Source organism: Xenopus laevis, chromosome 5L (genome assembly GCF_017654675.1).
Source record: "Xenopus laevis strain J_2021 chromosome 5L, Xenopus_laevis_v10.1, whole genome shotgun sequence".
NCBI lineage: Eukaryota > Metazoa > Chordata > Amphibia > Anura > Pipidae > Xenopus > Xenopus laevis.
In genome coordinates this window covers 148,262,403-148,285,766 of record NC_054379.1, presented here as the reverse complement: position 1 = coordinate 148,285,766, position 23,364 = coordinate 148,262,403, and the positions used below count along the sequence as shown (strand labels likewise).

Sequence of the window (23,364 nt, the reverse complement as noted above, 5' to 3'; positions counted from 1 at the left end):
CAAATTTTGTTGTTTTTTCTGATTTCTGACTTCCTTATTTCCAGGGAGGATGGACGGCCCTTATGTGGGCGTCTTACAAAGGCAGCACTGATGTGGTGGACTTTCTTCTGTTAAAAGGCGCTAATCCGAACATAACTGGCGTGGTGAGAGATCTTAATTTTTTGGCTGTTTGTAGCTGGTTCAATTGTAGATAAATAAATATACAGTTTATATATGTAATACATTTTACAGCTGTGCAAAAAATACATATAATTCTCTCTTTTTGTGGAGGACTTTGTAGAGTTGAGGCAAGCAATATGGCAGCTACCACTTTATATTTATTTATACAGATATGCAAAGTAGGGATATTCTGCACATCCAATAAGCCCTCATACTTTAAAGGTTAAGGAGCATGAATTTTACTGTATTTCTCTGCTTTGAATATATCATATTGCAGTTTACACTAAGAAGAAAAATACAAAATTTTAATTTTCCAGGATCACTTTGTCTAAGGAACTATACAAGAAAGTTTTTTTTGGGGTTCAAATAAAACCTTTCAGCTGAATAACTTCCATTATAGTGTATGTACTGATATGTATTCCATGAATCATTCTATCATGGTAGGGATTTAACACCACTACACAAGTCCTGTGGCTCCTTAACTGAATCAATCCCTGCCTTACTGAGGATGCAACAGAGTTAAATTCAGCTGAAATGCCAGAAGTTGGGCTTCTTGGGTTCAGTGTTAAATGTGTTGTTCCATATTAGAAGCGGGTTAGACTTGTTTGGAACCTGTTGTGTATTACTCAAAACCACCAGTATTCTTTGCAACCCGATTATATTTAACACATCATAATTCTCTTTTCGGTTCCACGGCAAATATTATTTAGGGGCAGAGGAATGTACAGTCAATGGAAACAAACTGACTCATTCACACCACAAAACATCCCGTTAAGTTCATGAGTGAGACAGCTGGAGCTTCTGTGGAAACACAAGCTAAATTACACATGCCTTTTGTGGTCATAATTATATATTTTTTTGATGAATGTTCTATTCCTTAAAAGAAAACATGTTTTTTAAAAAATATTTACAGTCACAGTCTTTAACTATTTTCAGAATAAGTATTTGGGCTTGTTTTCAGCAATACAGCGTCTATCCAATTATTTGGGCTGCCGGCCGAGGTCACTCTGATATTGTGAAACTCCTCCTTCAGTATGGGGCAAAAGTCAACTGCTCAGACAAGGTAGGTGTCAGCAAGTCTGTTTCTCTCACATATTGAGCCTGTCGTATAGGATGTTGACATGCAATTCAAATAAGAAATAACTGAAGAGCCCCTATGCTACACAATTGAAAACCTCTTGACATAATTATGAAAAATAGGGGGCTGTTTGGCAGCTCTGAAATGGATTCAAATTATTTAATTAACCCTACATATGGGTACTATGAACTACAACTCTCAGCAGCCCCGAGATAGCCTCAGAGTTAAAGTTTACAGATCAACTGCAGAAACAAATGGCAGCCCCCCCCCCATCACATTGCAAAGTAGTAGTACAATCACATACCAGATACAGAAAAAAGCAGGCTGCAGTGCAGACAGAGAGCCTAGAACTGCAACAGAGGGAATAAAAAAGGGAGGTTCCTACACAAGTTGGTCCTATTGCACTCTGGGTATTGTAGTCTTCTATTAAACTTGGCAGTTAGCAAATTGTTAAACAAAAACTACATTACCCAATATGCATTGGGAGAGACAGACTGGGAACATTAGGGCAAGAAAAAACTTGTACAATCCAAAAATTAAGAGTCAGCGCTAAAAAGCTCAGGAAATTGAGCACATAGCAAAAAGGAATTTTTATACTCGAGGGAGAACGACTTCTACACTAGTCGGAGAAAAAGAGAACCTCAAGGACTTTGGACAATTTCATTTAAATAAATAAAGCACTCAAGAAAAGTATCCATACCTTGGCTAGGTTCAGGGGCGCTCCGCCAATGAGGCGAGTTGAGGCACTCGCCTCAGGCGGCAGCTCCCCCCTCGTTGCCAGGGACGGCAAAAATGACGCTCCTGGTAACTAAGAGCCAAATTTCCGGTTTTCAACCCGGGAAATTTGTGCAGAGAGTGCAATAGCGTAGTTGAACCGTCCGGCACTGAAAGTGAGAGGCGGGGGGGGCAGCAAAAACGAAGGCCGTCTCGGGTGGCAAATTGGGCAGGATCGCCCCTGGCTAGGTTGTACTTTCAAAACCCGGCTGGGCTTTTAATTAGTAGCTGGAAAACCGACAACCTGGCAACCCTGATTACCTTTAAAGGGATACAGAATTTTCCTGTTTACGTTTTGCATGCCTTAATATTGCTGTACAGTCAATGTAAGATGTCCAGTTTAGTCATATGAAAGGCTATGCAGTGTAGGGCAATTTGATTAGCAGTGAAAAAATCCTTGCTACCCACCATGGATTGCTGCCCATTGATACGAATGCACTTGATTCCCCTTTGTACTGAGATATGTGCCATTGAACTAAAGGCAGCTGGACTAATCAGTGGGTTTCAGATTTTGATTTCTGTGACCGAACGCTTAGCATTAAAGGTAGGCTCTCAACCATAAATCATTTCAGGGCTGCTAATTTTTGGGAGAAATATGGGAGAGGCATTTAAATCTACAGTTAAGGCATTCATAATAAAGGAGTTGGTATTGGGATTGGGTATTGATATTGGTATTCTTTTTCTTTTTCTATGCAGTTTGGGACCACGCCACTCATTTGGGCTGCAAGAAAAGGGCACCTGGAATGTGTCAAATATCTTCTGCAAATGGGAGCTGATGTTGATCAGGAGGGGGCAGTAAGTAATGTTCCATTCTCTCCTTGTATGATGCAGGCATCTGCAACTTTTTCAGCCCAGAGTAACATTTTCTGCTGTGTGGCTGCTCTGTAAGGCTAGCACTACAGACATTGCACTAAAGGCACACTGACATTCAGTACAAGTGATGGCATCAAATCTGCCTGATACTTTTTGGGTTTGTTGTGAAACTGTAGATAGCTAACCATAATGTCACCTTCTATACAGATATTGCTACATGTTCACCTTACAGCCACGGACTTCTTCCTGTAAAGTAAATTGCGCATACAGGCATGGGATCCATTATCCAACATGCTTTTCCAGAGATCGTTCTGTAATCTGGATCACCTTAAAGGGATACTGTCATGAAAAAACATGTTTTTTACAAAACACATCAGTTAATAGTGCTGCTCCAGCAGAATTCTGCACTGAAATCCATTTCTCAAAAGAGCAAACAGATCTGACATGAGTCTAGGCATATTGTCAGTTTCCCAGCTGCCCCAGTCATGTGACTTGTACCTGCACTTTAGGATGGAACTACTTTCTGGCAGGCTATTTCTCCTATGTAATGTAACTGAATTAGTCTCACTGGGACTTGGTTTTTACTATTAAGTGCTGTTCTTAGATCTAAGGGAGCTTCTATCTTGTTACCTTCCCATTGTTCTGTTTTTAGGCTGCTGGGGGGGGGAAGTCACATGACTGGGGGCAGCTGGGAAATTGACAATATGTCTAGCCCCATGTCAGATTTCAAAATTGAATATAACAAAATCTGTTTGCTCTTTTGAAAAATGGATTTCAGTGCAGAATTCTGCTGGAGCAGCAATATTAATGGATGCATTCTGAAAAAAAACATTTTCCCATGACAGTATCCCTTTAAGTTTGCTAGAAAAAAAAATAAACACAAGGATTGTTTTGCCTCCATTATGGATTCAGGCAGCTCAGTTCTTAATAAGTACAAGGTACTGTATTCTTAAAATAGAAAGAGGAAATCCTTTTCAAAAATAAGCATTGCTTGCTTAAAATGGACTCTATGTGAGATTGCCTTCCTGTAATTCTGTGCTTTCTGGATAACGGGTTTCCAAATAAGTGTTTGCTCCCATATCCTAAATTTGCTAGCTAGCTTATTGGTGTTTCTTATGTATAATTCTTTTTCCCTGCTCAGCTCACTACTTGCCCTCTTTTCAGTAGACAAACACAGTTTCCTTGACTAAATACATCTGGGAGGTGTTACCACACTTATTATCAGTGAAAGTAATAAGGTAATGAATGCGAGACAAGCTAAATGTATAAGATCATTCATGAACTAGAAACTGGTCATAACCACAGCCGAAAACTACCCATTACTCCATCTAGTCATCCAGCAACACCTAAACAAGTTTAATTTAATGGCTGACATTTTTATTTAGTTTGTGGGTCCAGAGGATTTCTATTGAGATGGACAAACAAAAGGCCAAACAACCTGCCCTATGTCTTATTTTTCTGATGCAGAGGCACTTTATTTAGGGATGCACTGAATCCAGGATTCGGGCATGATTCAGCCTTTTTCAGCAGGATTCGGATTCGGCTGAAGCCTTGTGCCTGACTGAATCGAATCCTAATTTGCATATGTACATTAGGGTGGCGGGTAGGGAAATCATGTGACTTTTCGTCACAAAAGAAGATTTTTTTCCACTTTTTCCTTTCCTACCCCTAAATTAGAATTCTGATTCGGTTCGGTATTCGGCCAAATCTTTCACCAAGGATTCAGGGATTTGGCTGAATCCAAGATTGTGGATTCGGTGCATCCCTACTTTATTTTTCCCAATGTTTTTGGCATCAGTGGTGACAATCAAACAATTCCTTTTGTGCCAAAGAGAACCATAAGATAACTTGTTTGAATATGTTGAAAGCAGTGCAATTTTAGGTCCCAATGCTTTCTTATGCTTTATCATGATTTCGGGGATGGACATGTCAAACCGTAGCTATTTCCAGATGGAGGATGACATATTGGGGCTCATTTATCAACAATGGGCAAATTTGCCCGTGGGCAGTAACCCATAGCAACCAATCAGTGCTTTGCTTTTTCCAAGCAGCTGCAAGTAGAACAATAAATGCAACCATTTGGTTGCCATGGGTAACCGCCCATGGGCAAATTTTCCCAGTGTTGATAAATGACCCCCATTGTATCAAATCCCTATTTACAGCAGTTCCGTGATTACAGAATCTGTTGCGCATGTTTACTTATTTTCATTTATTTCATGCTGGGAACTGTGTAGTCCATGGACCACATATATAAAATTCATTCATGTCACATATGGTGGAAGGCAGAAAAAGCCATCATGCAGTGACTTGTAACTGCCACATGTAGCCTGAGAGCTGCCAGTTCTGGGCTTCACGCAAGGACTTGTAGACCTGAGCTGATCAAAAACTGTGATAAGTCTAAAAATACATACATGGTTTTGAGTTACAGTTCAGTGGTCAAGAAAAATCTGATTGTATTTGATTTGTATGTTTTTTTTTTTTTTTTTTTACAGAACTCCATAACTGCCCTCATTGTTTCAGTTAAAGGTGGTTTCACGGACACAGTAAAGGAGATTCTCAAGAGGAACCCTAATGTGAACTTGACAGACAAAGATGGGAATACAGCGCTTGCCATCGCAGCAAAGGAGGGGCACACTGAAATTGTGCAAGACCTTTTAGATGCAGGAACCTATGTCAACATCCCAGATCGCGTAAGTGTCAATTCAGAACGACTTCGTAAGTGACCTTTTCTACTAAAATCCTTTTTTGCCGAAGAGGATATATGTACATTTTACTTGCAAATAGTGCGAGCAAGTGACTCATATATAGCGTCTTGCACCAATTGTGGAAAAGCCAAAAATAGTACAAAGTAGTTATTGATGATTCTTAACTGCTTTGGAAGAGTAAAGGACACTGATTATTTTGACTTTGCAGAATGGAGACACTGTTCTGATTGGAGCTGTTCGAGGAGGGCATGTGGAGATCGTTAGGGCCCTACTGAACAAGTATGCGGACATTGATATTAGAGGACAGGTAAGGACATTCTTATATTTCTATGCTCTGGATACAACAAACTGTTGCTCACTATATCATTTAAAGGAAATCTAAACCCTACAAATGAATGGTTAAAATGCCATATTTTATATACTGAACTTATTTCATCAGCCTAAAGTTTCAGCTTGTCAATAGCTCAATGATCCAGGACTTCAAACTTGTCACAGGGGGTCACCATCTTGGAAAGTGTCTGTGACACTCACATGCTCAGTGGGCTCTGAGCAGCTGTTGAGAAGCTAAGCTTAGGGGTCGTCACTAATTATCCAGCAGAAAATGAGATTGGTCTGTAATATAAGCTGATGCTACAGGGCTGATTATTAAATTCTGATGCTTATTGCACTGGTTTCTGTGCTGCCATGTAGTAATTATCGGTATTAATTACTAATCAGCCTTATATTGTGACATTTCTATTCTATGTGTACAGTATTATGAGTGTGTCCCTAAGCTCAGTAAGTGACAGCAGCACAGAGCATGTGCAATGAATCAGCAGAAAAGAAGATGGGGAGCTACTGGGGCATCTTTGGAGACACATCTTTACTGCTAAAGGACTGTGGTTACCTTGAGCTGGTACAGAAGCCCAAAACATAATGTATAACATTTCTAGCCAACTCCTTTAGTTATGCTTTAGTTCTCCTTTAAACCAAATTTAAACTGCATAGAAATGCTTGCTGCACTTGCTTTTCTCTGCTGGGTGGTGCATATTTGCCATTTGTATGTATAGAAATACTTTTTAATTTGGTTTATGAATTCTTCACTGAAGCAGTAAATACAAATACATTAATTCATGTTGTTAGCCACTAACTCGCCCATAATGCTCACCTGTTTTTATTTTATTCTTATAACTTCTCTTATTGTTCTAAATTATTCTTCTAAATTATTATTTTTCTAAATTTGTTTAGACGTTGTGTGGCTTCTTTAAGGTATATTCCTGTAGTCCATTTAGCTGATTTGTTGATTTGCTTATGGTTTAGGATAACAAAACAGCCTTATACTGGGCCGTGGAGAAAGGCAATGCCATTATGGTACGGGACATCCTGCAATGCAACCCAGATACAGAGTTTTCTACCAAGGTAAAGTGTCTTATTATGGCAACAATCTTTATCCCAGAAATGCCTTTTTTTTTATATATTGACATCTTAAACAAAAACTATCTTGATATTTAGTATGGCAATATCCGATTCTGTTGTGTGTATGAATGGGAACTGTAGGTCTGATACACATTTTTCTGTTTATGCCCAGGATGGAGAAACTCCGCTTATAAAGGCAACAAAGATGAGAAGCATTGAAGTGGTGGAGCTTTTGCTTGATAAAGGAGCTAAGGTTTCTGCAGTTGATAAGGTAAACCGTGCAGTGGGTATTACTTGTCAGAACTTGTCAAAGGGCCTGGTTCGTATTATAAAACAAGTTGCTTCCGATGTATTTTAAAGGGGAACTATTGCGGAAATGAAAAGGTAATATTAGCTTCAGCATACTTGAATAAGAAACTTTCTAAATACAATCAATTAAAAATTCTGTACCTTCCAGTAAGGCCTGTAAACCTGGAGGTGACAACACTTGAGACCTATTTATGCAGGCTAGACCTGTATATACACTATACTATCTACCACTGGTCCCTCTCCCCTTGAGAGAGTTAGGGACAAATGGCAAAGAGATATCCCCGACCTGGATGAAGAAAAATGGAAGGATGCTCTTAAGCTTGTAACGGAACTATTCATCACTATGAGGGACAGGTTCATACAAATAAAATTCTTCTTAACCCCTTATCGCCTGGCAAAAATTAATGAAAACAGTATCAGATCACTGCCCCAAGTGTAGAGTGGAAATTGGCACCATGTTCCATATATTCTGGTCCTGTCCGGTAACCCAGAGATTCTGGGGTGCAGTACTTCAATACTTAAGTGAAAAGCTTGCATTACCAAATATTCGCTCACCAGAACTCCCCTTCAATACAATATTGGCAAAAACTGATAAATGACTCTCTCTCAAACCAGAAACTGACCTATCTAGCTAGAGGTTGCCCAGAAAAATTTGAAGCTATTTGGGGTACCTGGCTAAATATCCAAACTGTTTAAGTACATCTAAACTCATACAGAATAATGTATATGACAACTTGTACCTCTGCCTCACCTCACCTCTCTACCTTCGTTCTTATAACTTGTTTCTTCTTCTTCTCTGATTTCTATTGGTTTTGTAAATGTTTAAAATAAAAATAAAAACTTAAAAAAAAATAATTCTGTACCATTTCTGAAATAATCAAGTTTATCTTCACTATTCCTCTCTCCGCATCTGTTTCTCCTCATTTTGTTTTCATCCAGGAGTTGGGTGTCTGATGAATGATCCTATATATCTTAAAGAGGGGCTGTTTTTGTCTAGAAGATGTATTAGAGCTCACTCTATTAAAATCACCAGAAATCCTGTCTCTCTACATGCAGAATTTGTGCAAAAGGCAGTGATTTTGTTTGTACTGAAATCAGCTATTTGAGTGAGCTCTAACACATCTGCTAGGAAAGGAAGCCATCCCCCCCTATAAGATATATTGGATCATTCATCTGACACCCAACTGCTGCATGAAGACAGAACGAAGAGAAACAGAGAGAGGAATAGTGAGAGGAATAGTGAATAAAAATGCAGAATATTTAATTGATTGTATTTAGAACGTTTCTTACTTTAGGAAGCTTATATTAAATTTACATTTTCGCGATAGATCCCCTTTAATATTTCAATAAAAAAAGGGAATGATCTAAATTCAGATATATAAAGTTAACTAAAAAGCGGGGATCTGACTTCTGTCAGTATTCAATTTTTGTATAGGAGAAAAGAAGGAAAGTATCCCCGTCTTTTTAATCAGAAAAAAACCAAAAAGTTATATAATATCACTATGTGATTTAATTTCAATTAAACCATTTAATCTCGTGATTCTGTATCTTTAGGTTCCCCCTTAATAATTCATCCCACAAAGTGCTAGTGCTTAACCTCAATAAAATAGCATTAAATAGGGTAAAACTAAGACACAATTAATTTTCCTTTTAAATATTGTGTATACTTAGTAATTTCTAACTCATGAACAATTCATTTAGCATTAATTAATAAATTACTAGCAACCAACTAAAACACCAATAAGGATGGTAAAGTGCCACCAATTGTGATCAATTCACTTATGAATTAATTAAAGTGCAATTGTTAATATCTCTGATTCCAAGAAAAGGTAGGAAAAGGAAATTGGTAGATGGGTGGAGAAGTCCCGTATTTTCTAGCGGATTGTTTTACTAATTGCGGGACCCCACAAAGGAGGAGAAGTCAGTGCTTCTGGAACTGTGGTCTCAATTCTATTTTAACTAGCTAGATTGAGAGGCTATCTTTTCTAAAAAAAAACACACACATTCCAGAGCATTTATAGTGAAAACAGTAAAACAAGAATGCAGATAAGGAATCTCCTATAATCTGGGTTAAGAGAAGCAATATGAGTGATAATATATAACTTTTTGTGTTTTTTCTGATTAAAAAGACGGGGATGCTTTCCTTCTTTTCTCCTATTTCAGATCCCCTTTAATGTTAATGTCTTTTCTAGAACTGGGTAAAGTTTACTGAGGTTTCTTTTAAGACACATAGTGAGTATAAATCATGCAATGTTTTTCATCAATGCATAAAGCAAGCATATCTCAGTGCTACGCAATATGTTGGCGCTATATAAATACATGTTAATAATAATAATCTCTTTTTTATAAACTGAGGGGCAGTGGCATAAGGTGAAAAGTTCCTTTAGCTGAACAACGGACACAAAGATGTTACTGGGTTTTCCCCCTTGCTTACTCACCGAGGCAGCAGCTGTAGTCAGGTGCCATATTCAACAGCCCTTCCACATTTTTTTAATGAATAACATTGGACCTGGAATATTAAATAAAATCTTAACCGTATCAACTGCTGTGGTCCATTGAAGCATACATAACATTTAAAACATTGTGCTATGCTCAAATATGTAACTTTGAATGAATTTCCTCAGTAAATAAAGTACAGTTTAGGGGACCCGTTATCCAGAATGCTCCGTAATTTGGATCTTCATACCTTAAGTCTAGTAGAAAATCATGTAGACATTAAATAAACCCAATAAGCTGGGTTTGCTTCCAATAAGGAATAATTATATCTTAGTTGGGATCAAGGACAAGATACTGTTTTATTATTACAGACAAAAGAAAATAATTTTTTAAAATTTTGATTATTTGGATAAAATGGAAACTATGGGAGACAGCCTTTCCATAATTTAGAGCTTTCTGGATAACTGGTTTCAGTAATGACTATTACATTTTATTTAATTTTATGAATCTGTATTGATTAATTTTTGATTCTTGCCAGCCAGGTTTTAAGTGTTGTATATAAGGGGCAATAAAATTATTGTGTCTCTATATATATATATATATATATATATATATATATATATATATATATATATAAATATATATATATATATATATATATATATATATATATATATATATATTTCGAGTAAAGAACAGCACTCGCCATAAATGCTCAATATTTTGTATTAAATAGTAAAAAGAGTTACATCACCATATATGTGCACATTCGTAACAGCGACGTTCGTTTCGAGCCAGAAAGGCTCTTTCTCAAGCCATGTGAAACAATGGTGTAAAAGTGCATACAAAGTCCATAACGTTCTTTATAGTCCAGCAGGGGAAGTGACATAGTGCATTCTTGTTCATACTCTCTGTAGGGATTCCACCCTGTAATCTGCATATATATATATATATATATATAAATATATATATATATATATATATATATAATTAAATCAAAAAAAAATGCAGCTCAATCCCTTTTTATTGGGTGCACGTGGGTACGGCTTGATATACCAATTAATAGAAATTTACCCCAGCACTCCAACATATAGCCCCCTGGGAAACCTATTTTTGCACAACTGAACTGTAACTAACACAAAAAGAGACACTTTTAGTTACAAAGTTTGTACAAAGCATGCATAAGCTGACGCGCCCCGTCAAGGCAGTGTCCGTGCGTCAGTCCTATCCTAAGTGAAAAAAGTATTATCTTTGGGGGGAGAAAGATCATACCTGCTTTTCTCTTTGTCTAGCATGATCTCTTCCAAAGACACCATTAAGCGGGGGTTGGGAGAGCAAGCATCAAGGAGAGCGCCACCTCCCCATATATAATATAATTAAATCAAAAAAAATGCAGCTCAATCCCTTTTTATTGGGTGCACGTGGGTACGGCTTGATATACAAATTAATAGAAATTTACCCCAGCACTCCAACATATAGCCCCCTGGGAAACCTATTTTTGCACAACTGAACTGTAACTAACACAAAAAGAGAGAGATATATATATATATATATATATATATATATATATATATATAGTATATACACAGAGAGAGAGAGAAAGAGAGAGATCTATATAAGGAAAGTATAATATCCCAAAACGCTCCGCCCGCTTGGTTCAGGAAAAGGGGTGCAACTTTCCTCGATCAGGTCACCGGTATCCTGATATCTGTAACTTGATTTGTAAAGAAATGAGGAGAGCACTCTGCAAGCATATAATGCTGTGGTTATCTTTTTATTGCTTGACTACTTGTACACGACATGTTTCGGGGCTATATGCCCTTTATCAAGTGTTACACTTGTAACACTTGATAAAGGGCATATAGGCCCGAAACATGTCGTGTACAAGTAGTCAAGCAATAAAAAGATAACCACAGCATTATATGCTTGCAGAGTGCTCTCCTCATTTCTTTACAAATCATAGATCTATATAACTTTCAGACGAGTATCTGCACTCCAAAGCCAATCTTAATAGAAGGAGGGGTGCACGGTAAATCGTGTATACACCAATAGTTTCCAGACCAGCACTCCCTTTTGTGTAAAAAGTATAATCTTTTATTGTTGCATAGTATCTGTGCCCAATGTTTCGGTCCCTCTCGGGACCTTCATCATCCTTGAAAAAGGTCCCAGTAGGGACACAAAAGTGAGTGCTGGTCTGGAAACTATTGGTATATTTATATATATATATATATATCGAAATATATAGATCGAGAGATAGATATTTTTGCAGAAGTATTGAAAATTCAGGTTTCACAAATTTTCAAGGGCCATTGTACAAACTAATTACAAATAGAGCCTGGCTGGAATTTAGCACACTTACATCTTTCTTGATTCTTGCAGAAAGGAGACACCCCCCTTCATATTGCAATCAGGGGCAGAAGCCGAAAACTTGCAGAGCTTTTGCTTCGAAATCCCAAGGATGGACGATTGCTGTACAGGCCTAACAAGGCAGGAGAGACCCCTTACAACATAGATTGCAGCCATCAAAAGAGCATCCTGACTCAGATATTTGGTGCTAGTGAGTATCCGAGCTTTCTTTGTAATGATTGGATTCCATTAATTTCGGGTGGTTGCTTGAGTAAGGTCTGCTACATTTATATTTTGTGATTGTATTGTATACAATTGTCTTTCCTGTTTGTGCCCAAATGTAATCGTTAAAAAGAGAGGGCTGTTGTTGCTAAATCAGCGAGGTTGCTGGAGAGGTAGTTAAACAGGGGTAGAAAATGGAGGTTCTTTGTAGGACATATTTCTATTGTTGTAGAGATCTCAAAGAGCTAAAACTGTGCTGACTATATACAATTCTCACTTATTGTACATTTTTTCCTATAGGACACCTTTCTCCCACAGAGTCTGATGGTGATTTGCTTGGGTATGATCTGTACAGCAGTGCTCTTGCTGATATACTCAGTGAACCCACTATGCAGCCCCCAATCTGTGTTGGACTGTATGCTCAGTGGGGAAGTGGAAAATCATTCCTCCTAAAAAAGCTTGAAGGTAATTTGACATATGAAAGCTTACAGTATACTTAAAAATGGTTTTGTCCTAGTGCAGCCCGCCTAGGCAGAACAACACAGAAATGAGCCTGTCCGTGACAGTGTATATTGTAAAGGGACCGTGTTTTTACATTGCTATAATGGGCCTGAAGCACAACTGTTTCCACTGGCTGCAAATATGGTATAAAAATAAACCCAGTTAATAAATTGATATTAAATATTTATTAGTATCGCCTGAATACGTTTGGAAAAACCCTTTGTCATACACATCACAAGAATCCATTATTTAATATTTATTCAGATTCAAGCAGAGAGTAGCTGCTGTATGAGAACCAGCGTGTATGAATACAGGCCACTATTTTGGCTGGTTTGCTGTCCTTAAGGGATGCCCTGAATCCACTATTTTGGATTCGGCCGAACCCCCGAATCCTTCACGAAAGATTCGACCAGATCCGAATCCTAATTTGCATATGCGTGTTGGGGGTGGGAAGGGGTAAACATTTTTACTTCCTTGTTTTGTGACAAAAAGTCACACGATTTCTCTCCCCAGCCCTAATTTGCATATGCAAATTAGGGTTTGATTCGGCTGGGCGGAAGGATTCGGCCAAATCTGAATCCTGCCTAAAAAGGTTGAATTCCGAACCGAATCCTGGATTCGGTGCATCCCTACCTTTGACACATGCTAATAATGTTGCTTTTTTTCTCTTTAGACGAGATGAAGACCTTTGCAGGCCAGCAGATAGAGCCTTTGTTCCAGTTTTCTTGGCTCATTGTTTTTTTCATCCTGCTGCTCTGTAGTACCATTGGACTGCTGCTTTCCTTTACAGTCGATACAAAACTGGGCATATCTGTGGCACTCAGCTTGTTGGCTGTGCTCTACATATTCTTCGGTGAGTTTGTGCTGGGAATGACATGGTCTTCTGTTTAAGGGGATACAGTATAATGTTTAACTTGTGGATTAAACGGGTTGGTTCACCTTTGCATTAAATTTTAGTATGTTATAGAATGGCCAATTCTAAGCAACTGGTCAGTTGATGGTCACTATTTATTTTGTACAGTTTCTTAATTATTTGCCTTCTTCTGATTCTTTCCAGCTTTGAAATGGGGGTCACTGACCCCATCTAATAAATACATGCTCTGTAAGGCTACAAATGTAGTTATTGTTACTTTTTATTACTAATCATTCTATTTGGGCCTCTCCTATTCACATTCCAACCTCTTATTCAAATCAATGCTAGGGTAATATGGGCCATAGCAACCAGATTGCTGAAATTGCAAGCACGAGAGCTGGTAAATTAAACAGCTAAATAAGTAAAAAAAAACACATAATAAAAAATTATAACCAATTGAAATTTTGTCTCAGAATATCACTCTCTATATCATACTAAAGGTTAATTTAAAGGTGAGCAGCCCCTTTAAAATATTTTTAAGGATTGGTTTCCTTCTTGCATGATATGGAGGGATTTAGGTTCTTCAGCTGCTTGTTAATGGTATAGTATATTTTCACACGTTTATATTACTGCAAGCTGCCAAAATCTGATCTAGAGCTTTGCTGAAATATCATTGGGAAGAAATGGGGATATTTTGACATCTACTATAGTGTTAAATTCCTGCTGTCTGCAGCTGCCATCTACTTCGGGGGAAGACAAGAAGGAGAAAACTGGAACTGGGCTTGGGTGCTAAGTACCAGACTGGCAAGACAAATTGGGTACCTGGAATTACTCCTAAAACTCATGTTTGTGAATCCCCCAGAACTTCCTGAGCAAACCACTAAAGCTTTGCCAGTCAGGTAAGACCTCTCTTTTCTTGCAGATTTTATAGATCTGAGAATTTCTATCATAGAATAAAAGTCAAACTACCATTTACAAATTAACCCGTTTCTATTCATCCAGGTTCCTTTTCACAGACTACAATCGGCTCTCTAGTGTAGGGGGAGAAACATCCATGGCTGAAATGATAGCCACACTCTCTGATGCTTGTGAGAGGGAGTTTGGTTTCTTAGCCACACGGCTCTTCAGAGTGTTCAAAACAGAGGAAACACAAGGTGAGAGAGTCATGCTGTGGGCTTTTTCCCTTGGATATTGTTTGATATTCCAGCATGAGATACAAAAGCAGATACTTACTGGCAATTAAAACACTTAAATAAAGTGACAGTACATTTTTCCAACATAAGATTGTAGTAATACATGTTCCTTCAAATATGGTGGTTAAACAAAGTCACCCAGTCAAATAATATATTCTACATTGCTATAACACAACAGAAATAGAGCAAATATAAGGATTGTTGATGTACTTGTTCTCTGAAAATACTTGTTGTGTTGTGCAATAGGTGGAATGCATCTCGGGGTAAATAAGATCTCTTCATTAGTGCCTCATTGCTTATTTTTTATCAATCGCTTCCTCTCCACAATTGGTCCATTTCTGCCCCCTGCCCAATTTCAAAAACCTTATTGAATCTGCTTTCAGAGTAGGAGGAAAGTGGACATTGTGGTTGCACAGTTTGTATACAAACAAACAGTGGTGGAACTACTGGGGGAGCAGGGGGTGCGAGTGGGCCAGGGCCCGCACCCCCTCGGGGCCCCCGGCAGTCCGTGCGCCACTGACAAATGCGGCCGTACGGAGGGGGGCGGGGCCCCGCTGAGCGTCACGCACCAGGGCCCGTCCCCCTCTAGTGACACTACTGCAAACAAAGTCTAGTGTGCAACTTATTAACTGTATAAAATGTATCCATGGGTTAAATATAGAGCAGTGCTTTCAAACTTGTTGTTGTTATAAAACAGACTATGGAGCACAGAGCCTGACAGGGGCCGTAAAAGTTACATGGAGGTTATGATTTGGAGAGGCGCAAATACATTTAAAGGGGAACAATCGCAAAAAAGAAAATTTAATACAAGCCTCATCATACTGAAGTAAGAACATTTCTAAACATAATCAATTAAAAATTCTGCATTGTTTCTGAAATAATCAAGTTTATCTTTTTTCTGTCTTAATGTTGGGTGTCAGATAGAAATTGACAGTTAGAGCCAACATATCTTATAGGGGGGCTTCCTTTCCTAGGAGATGAATTAGAGCTCACTCAAATAACTGATTCCAGTACAAACAAAATCTAACAAAATAACTACCGTTTGCACAAAGTCTGCAATAGCGTGAGCTTTAATACATCTTCTAGGCAAAAGGAGCCCCCCTATGAGATATATTGGAATATTCATCCGACACCCAACTCCTGAATCAAGACAGAATGAGGAGAAACAGATGCTGAGAGAGGAATAGTGAACATAAACTTGATTATTTGAGAAACTGTACAGACTATCTTAAGTAGAGAGATGTAGTCCTATAAGAGGCAAAATACAGCCGCTGAGTTAAGCAGATATTTAGCCCACCACATGCATGCATTAATGCTTCATCACTTCTAAAACACTATTAGGCAGGTGCTTTATTTTAACTAGCAACTGGTGCCCGTCCAAACACCTGGAACCATACAGAGACTTATGTTTAACATAAGTGCACCTAATAACACATAATTTCAAGGAGCAGCAGTTGCAGCCAACTCTGTGTATGGGCGCTATGTTGCTTAATTTTGCCATTGTTGGGCAATGATTGATCTATTTGATGTTGCCTTCAGCTAACTGAATTTTCCCCTGTCCCTTATCATTGTCTGAATTCCCCAGTCAGATATCCTTAGGAAAAGGGGATTGATTTGGGTCCATACAAAGGCTAATCAACTGCCAATGAATCAGCAGCTCATATCCACCCACATTTGCATTTCAACATCAGAGGTTCAAGTGTTCTCTTTTTTTTTTTCTATTAAGACATAAGGGAGCTAGCACACGGGCAGATTGGGGAGATTTAGTCGCCTGCTACTAATCGCCTCTACTCACAAGGAAACTTCTGGCAACTTCGGAAATCGAAGCACCACGAGTGCATTGGCGCTGGCGTTTTCTCATTATAGCAGGCGGAAGGCAGTTCGGGAGATTGTTGCCCCGCAGAAGAGGCGATTAGTCACCTGGCGACTAAATCTCTCTGAATCTAAAGTTCTAAAGCCCTAAGGTTAGGGCTAGACTATTATGGATCTCGGCCTGTGTTTTGCCACACAAGCTGCTTTCCTGCTCTGCATGCACCCAAAAGCATTGTCTGTGCTTGGGTGCAGGCGGACCCTGCGGATTTCAGCACGAAACGCAAGGTTTTGCTTTTGTATCAAAATCTGCCCTGCCTGTATAATTGAAGGGGAGCAGCCGGCACTTGCGGAGAATCACTGGTCCTAGCTCATGTACAGCCACTTCCCCCCACTTCCCACTTTTTATGCAACACTGCTGCCAGTGATAACTGCTACTTGGCAGTCTGTCATAATAACACTTGGCTATTGAATGTGGAAAGGGGGTCCCCCTGCTGAGTGTTTGATATGTATAAGAGGAACATTGGGTATTTTTCCATAGTTTTCCTTTGTGAATATAGAAGCCTATGCTGGGCATGCATTATCTAGTAAAACTGGATATTAACTTTTTGCATCACTCTTCTAATAAAACCTATATAGGGTTCTTGCTTTTTAATTAATGATCTATATTTATTATATTTCAGGGAAAAAGAAATGGAAAAAAACTTGTTGTCTGCCCTCATTTGTAATCTTCATCTTTATCACGTTATGCATCTTTTCCGGCGTTCTCCTGCTGGCGATCTTTAAAGTGGATCCCAAGAATATGACAGTGAATTCTATCCTTATAGCCGTGGCTTGTGTGTTGGGCCTGGTGTTTGTGCTGAATTGCCGCACATGGTGGCAAGTAATGGATTCCATACTGAACTCTCAGCGCAAGCGGCTCCACAGTGCAGCTTCCAAACTGCACAAACTGAAAAGTGAAGGATTTATGAAGGTAAAATGTCACCACGGAATTCTACGTGCAGCCATTTCCAAGCACACTATACTGTCTCAGACAGACATTAATCTTTCATGTGTCTATTAAAAACTAAAGTCTAAATTAGAATGCTAGAAATTCTGTATTTTGTATACTAAACATAAACACAAACTTACTGCACCAGAAGCCTAATAAAACAATTGATTTATTCTTTCAAAGTTGGCCACAGGGGGTCACCATCTTGTAACTTTGTTAAACATCTTTGCAAGACCAAGACCATGCACATGCTCAGTGTGGGCTGGGCTGCAGTTGGGAGGTTAAGCTTAGGGATCATCATAAATTATCAAAACAGCACACGTTAAATAATATCTGCCATAGAAGTCAACACAGCACGACTGATTAATAATCAGAATATACAGACTGCACTGGGTCCTGTGTTGTCATATAATCTAATGTGCATTTTATAGTTTTTGTATTGTTTAATACAAACTTTCTACAACTCTGCAGAACCAGTGGCTGCAGCAAAATAATCCTCCAAATAGAATCCCAGTTTATCTATTTAAATCTGGCTCCATGATCTTTGTCCCTGCAGCTGGAGTTGGAAACATTAAAAAAGGATGTAAAGGCAAAATAAAATCCCATTTTTACTTTATGAACTGAAATAGAGACCTATCCCAATAATAAATCTGTATCATTTTCATAATAAACCTAACTATATGCAGTGAAATTCCCACGTCGTTTTACTTGCTCTGCTGCGGATCTCTACACGGTCACCGGCTGTTCTACAGGGGTACAAACAAAGCTGCTAAAGAGGTAGGCCCCCCCCCTGCTGTTTGAAAGTATGATCGTTTCCCTGCAGAGCAGTTAGGTACCGTCTGAAGTTTCGATGCACAACAATCAGAGCACGTAAATGAAGTGAGAATCTCACTACATACAGTCAGGTTTCTTATAAAAATCGTAAACATTATTTAATTAAAGTATATTGGAGATAGGTTTCTATCTAAAATGGGATTTTATATTTTTGCCTTTACATTCCTTTAATCTTTTCTTAGGGGGGCCCAAATTATATCAGAGAATTGGCTACTTAACCCGAAAAATTTAAGTAGTTATGCACCTTATTTTTAATTTTCTATTGCAGTATTTAAAGAGATCATGGTGCCGCATGGGGAACTGTCTTTGGCTCCCAAGTTTCAGAATAGTTGGTCTTGTAGTCCATAAAGACTTTTTTTTTTTCTTCTTTCTTTTATTTCTTAGGTTTTGAAATGGGAAGTAGAGTTGATGGCTAAAATGGCAAAAACCATAGATAGTTTCACCCAAAACCAGACCAGGCTTGTGGTAATCATTGATGGGCTGGATGCCTGTGAGCAGGATAAAGTTCTGCATATGCTAGACACGGTAAGTCTTTCTCTTTCCTTTAGACATAGCACAACAACCTTTACATTAATGCACTTGTATTTTACTTGCTTTTTGCTGCACAACTCCGTTTTTTTACTGAGTTTTCCCATTTATTACTACTGTATTTTGCTTTATTAACATTACTGAAATGTACATTTGACAGCATTTATAATTTTGTCTCACAAGCAAGAACAATTATCTGTTATACAAGTATAGGACTTGTTATCCAAAATTCCCCGGACCTGGGATCTCCATACTATGTTTACTAAAATCAAGGACTGCTTTTGCCTCCAATATGGGTCCATGCAGTTTAGTTACCATCAAGTACAAGAGCCTATGGGAGATTACCTTTTCCATATTTTGGAGCTTTCTGTGTAATGGGTTTCTGAATAACGGACCCCATACCTGTATTAGCAATTGCAAATAATGCGGATGTGGAGTAAATAATTAACAAGATTAACATCAGAATAATTCTATTAGGGATTAGCCGAACCCCCGAATACTTGGTGAAAGATACAGAATCCGAATCCTAATTTGTATATGCAAATTAGGGGTGGGAAGGGGAAAACATTTTTTACTTCCTTGTTTTGTGACAAAAAGACACACAATTTACCCCCCGCCCCTAATTAGCATATGCAAATTAGGATTCGGTTCGGCCGGGTAGAAGGATTCGGCCGAATCCTGCTGAAAAAGGCCGAATCCTGGCCTAAACTACATTTATATAGATTGATTGGTAAAACTTGTTTATGATTTTTTGTTATATGATTCTATTGGCAGGGGGTAAGTCTTGTGACTGGATGTATTGAAATGTGGATTTATATGATGAATACATGTTTGATTGGGTGAAATCTGTTTACTGTGTTGTTGATGATATCTATAAAGTTTTGAAGATATATATCTGGCCATAAATCATGCCATAATAAACGCCATAAAACAAGACTATTATATAGCATAAATATTTTCAAACTTAACTTGCCGCCAGAAAATTCGCAACTCGCAGAAATTACCGCTCACGTAAGCTGGTTCGTCAACGTAGTTACCGCCAGTGATCGCAATGACCTCTGAGCGCATTGCAGTTTGGCATAGCAGCCTAATAACAGAATAATGGGAAGGTAACGAGATAGCAGCTCCCTAACACACCAGTTTTAATTCCCCATGTTATCATTGCATTTGGGGGTTTACAAGCTCATGCCATTCTGGACCCACTAACGGTCACTAAAGTGATTGAATGGGCTCACTGGAATATATTAAATAATATAATAATATATAATAATAATATATTAGATTTTGGTTGGTCTACCCACCATGCACCTGCAGTTATACCATTATTTTAGAACTTGACCTTACGATCAGGAATGGAATGGCGACGTAACATCGGCATCTATTGAAAATATCTTACAGGTGCCCCAAAGCGCACAAAATATACTTTGTTTATATCTACAGCAGCGACACAGGTAATTTTCTCAGTTTAGACTTCTCTTTCCACCTCCCAGAACAATGGAGTGGAAAAGATACAAAGCACGGCGGACGAAATGAAATGAGAACAAATGATCTGAAAGCTTTCTAGGTAACAAATGAGGGCGCCGAACAGTTTTGCAGAAGCATTGCCTTTTAATTACAGCCTGTGAAAGCACTCGCGCTGCTCTAGCTAGGGAGCCTGTCACACTGCTGCTTTGTAACCGTTTTACTGGCGTAATTAACAGTATTGGAAGTTGCGCAAATGATCTACATGACTATTATTTCTGAAATGATAGCCGATTGCAAGCGGTTTTACAACTAGTTTGTGTATTTGTGCCTAGAGGGCTGTCATACAGAGTGACAGATCTCCTAATGAAACGGCGAAGGGGAAAATGAAAAATTGGAAAGCGCATTCTTCTGCTCTCCACTCTGGCAGAATTGTTGTGTTACAGAGCCGTATATTTTCTGGGTAATAGGCTTTCCCTGAATCCCCGCAGGGTCATTGGCGAGAAACATCTCATTATAGGGCAATATCTATAACGTTAAGTGCTCGTTCATCTTCTGCCGCTCCTCCTTCAGGTGCACGTTCATTAAAGGGAGTCTATAAAATAGCAGGGCTCTCTACAATGGAATTCTGCCATGTTGGAGAAGGACCTGCAATACCCCTGTCCTCTGGAGATTAAATGGACACACAAAACACACATACATAGCAGTTTCAGTATTGTAGAAGGAGAGGCAGGTAGTAGTTTTGGGGTTTTTTCATTCCATGAAAATGATCGCCACCAAGAAACAGTTTTTTAGCATCTGAAAATGTAATTCTAAGCCACTTTCCAATGTACATGAATTAAAACTTGTCAGTAAATGGGACTACAATGTAAAGCAGTGTTTGTTTACGTTATCTGACTCTCTGGAGGCCCACAGGCCAGATGTGACTTTCCAAAAGCCCCCAGTCTGCTGAAATGCTCCATAGGCTTCACTGTATAATATTTTAATTTAATCTGGCCCCCGAACAGACTGTATGAAAAATAATTGGCCCACTACATGTAATAAGTTAAAAGCGCTGAGCTAGCTAGTTCTACTTTGTTGCAAGAGTTTCAATTCTATTCGTAATATTAGGAAGTTGCTTAAAGGAGATGGAAAGGCTAAAATTAAGTAAGCTTTATCAGATAGGTCTATATAAATACACCAGTAAACCCTTAAAGTAATGCTGCTCTGAGTTCTGAAAAATAAACACAGCTTTTCTTTCCTTCTATTATGTACACATGGGCTTCTGTATCAGACTTCCTGTTTTCAGCTTAAACCTCCAGGGCTAGGACTTGAGCATGCTCAGTTTGCTCCCTTTTCCCTCTCCCTCCTCCCCTCCCTGTTGTAATCTGAGCCCAAAGCTATGAGTGAGCAGGGCGAGACTCAGGCAGTAAGTGATGTTGCACCAAGCTAATATGGCAGCTGCTATCCTAAACAAACAGAGAGCTTCTAGAGCTGTTAACTCAGGTATGGTAAAGCATTCTACAGAATAAAAATAAATATAATGTTATAGCTTGCCCTATTGTGGCTAATCTATTGACAATAAACTGCTTTGTAGCTTTTCTTCTCCTTAAGACTACGTTTTCTTTTATTATGGAATTAATTGATGACAATCTGCCTTTTTCCCTATATATTGAATACCAGTGCCAGCTGCCTCAGGAGCACCCCATCTGGATTTAATTTAAATCAGACATGTGGAAGATCTTGTACTCCTCTAGCTTTGAGCAACATGGTTGGAACATTTGCAGAGCCCAAAGGTTGCCCATGCCCCGAATAAAATACCCTTCTCACCTGTTTTCTTGTTTTTCATTTGATTTCTTAAAGGTTCGGATCCTGTTTTCCAAGGGGCCATTTATCGCAATCTTCGCCAGTGACCCTCACATTATTATCAAGGCCATCAATCAGAATCTCAACAGCGTGCTGAGAGATTCCAACATCAATGGGCACGACTATATGCGCAACATTGTCCACCTGCCCGTCTTTCTCAACAGCCGCGGCCTCAGCAATGCCAAAAAGCTGTGTTCGATAACAGCCACCAATGGAGATGTGGGCTATATGGAGAGTGGTTCAGGTGAGCTGTTATCTTATGACTAATGATTTAATTGTGAGCAATAGATTTAGATGATTCAATGAGACTGTGGGCCTCCTAGGTTATACAGCACATTATGAGATGTAACTATATAGAAATAATGTCATGGGAATCGTTTGGCTCCCTATAATTGGCTTGCATTGCCTATTAAATTGAACGGCAGCTCTCTAAGGATTGTGTGGCCCTTCCAATCACAACCCCAGTAAATACAGTATTGACCAATCATGAACATTGGGTCCTGGTGCACATGCTAGAGCTTGAGGAGTAAACTTTGTGAAAATACAACTCTTGGCTGACACAATCTGGACTTCGCTTGTCTAAAAAGGTGCAGTAATGTGGTCCAGTCTGTGCCAGCTAAGAGTTGTATTTTCTTTACTTGTAGTTCTTGTTCATGCCACTATGGCAATCTGATGGGTGGGACAACTATTGAAACTATGACATTACATAGCTTTGATTGTTGGGCCCAGTTATCCTTTATTTCACACATTTTGATATCATACAGGGGAGATATACGGAGCTCTTGTGCATGCTGGGGGCTATAAGGCTGCATCAATCCTCCATTTTTTTTGATATGTAACAAAAATCTTTTAGAGCATCATTGTGGACATTCTTATTGGAGCCTTTAAGTAATGGGGTTTTTGCTTCTCTTTATAGCAGGTCATGAAGATCTGGATAGAAGGGTCTCCCAGCACAGTCTGGCGGAGGCTTCAAAACTTGGCAGCAAAACTGCTCTAAACAGAAGGGTAAGAGAATATATCCTTTGTATATCTATTTTGTTAAAAGCCCCCACAACACACTACAGGTACGGTACCTGTTATCCAGAATGTTCAGGACCTGGGGTTCTCTGGAT

At 38.9% G+C, this 23,364-nt stretch overlaps 1 protein-coding gene across 6 annotated transcripts in view; it reads left to right on the top strand.

Annotated features, from left to right (window-relative positions):
• Nucleotides 1–23,364, top strand: part of kidins220.L (kinase D-interacting substrate 220kDa L homeolog) — a 116,008-nt gene that overhangs the window by 12,392 nt on the left and 80,252 nt on the right. For 5 of the 6 annotated variants that reach the window (XM_041563541.1, XM_041563539.1, XM_041563542.1 and 2 more), the window contains exons 5-20: nucleotides 45–143; nucleotides 1,121–1,222; nucleotides 2,708–2,806; nucleotides 5,317–5,514; nucleotides 5,738–5,836; nucleotides 6,829–6,927; nucleotides 7,097–7,195; nucleotides 12,049–12,226; nucleotides 12,538–12,702; nucleotides 13,412–13,591; nucleotides 14,325–14,490; nucleotides 14,594–14,745; nucleotides 17,277–17,566; nucleotides 18,803–18,943; nucleotides 22,250–22,496; nucleotides 23,169–23,257. In XM_041563541.1, coding sequence (XP_041419475.1) covers nucleotides 45–143; nucleotides 1,121–1,222; nucleotides 2,708–2,806; nucleotides 5,317–5,514; nucleotides 5,738–5,836; nucleotides 6,829–6,927; nucleotides 7,097–7,195; nucleotides 12,049–12,226; nucleotides 12,538–12,702; nucleotides 13,412–13,591; nucleotides 14,325–14,490; nucleotides 14,594–14,745; nucleotides 17,277–17,566; nucleotides 18,803–18,943; nucleotides 22,250–22,496; nucleotides 23,169–23,257 — 2,403 coding nt within the window. The remainder of the gene's footprint in view (nucleotides 1–44; nucleotides 144–1,120; nucleotides 1,223–2,707; nucleotides 2,807–5,316; nucleotides 5,515–5,737; nucleotides 5,837–6,828; nucleotides 6,928–7,096; nucleotides 7,196–12,048; nucleotides 12,227–12,537; nucleotides 12,703–13,411; nucleotides 13,592–14,324; nucleotides 14,491–14,593; nucleotides 14,746–17,276; nucleotides 17,567–18,802; nucleotides 18,944–22,249; nucleotides 22,497–23,168; nucleotides 23,258–23,364) is intronic. The other variant, XM_041563540.1, reaches the window with a different exon arrangement.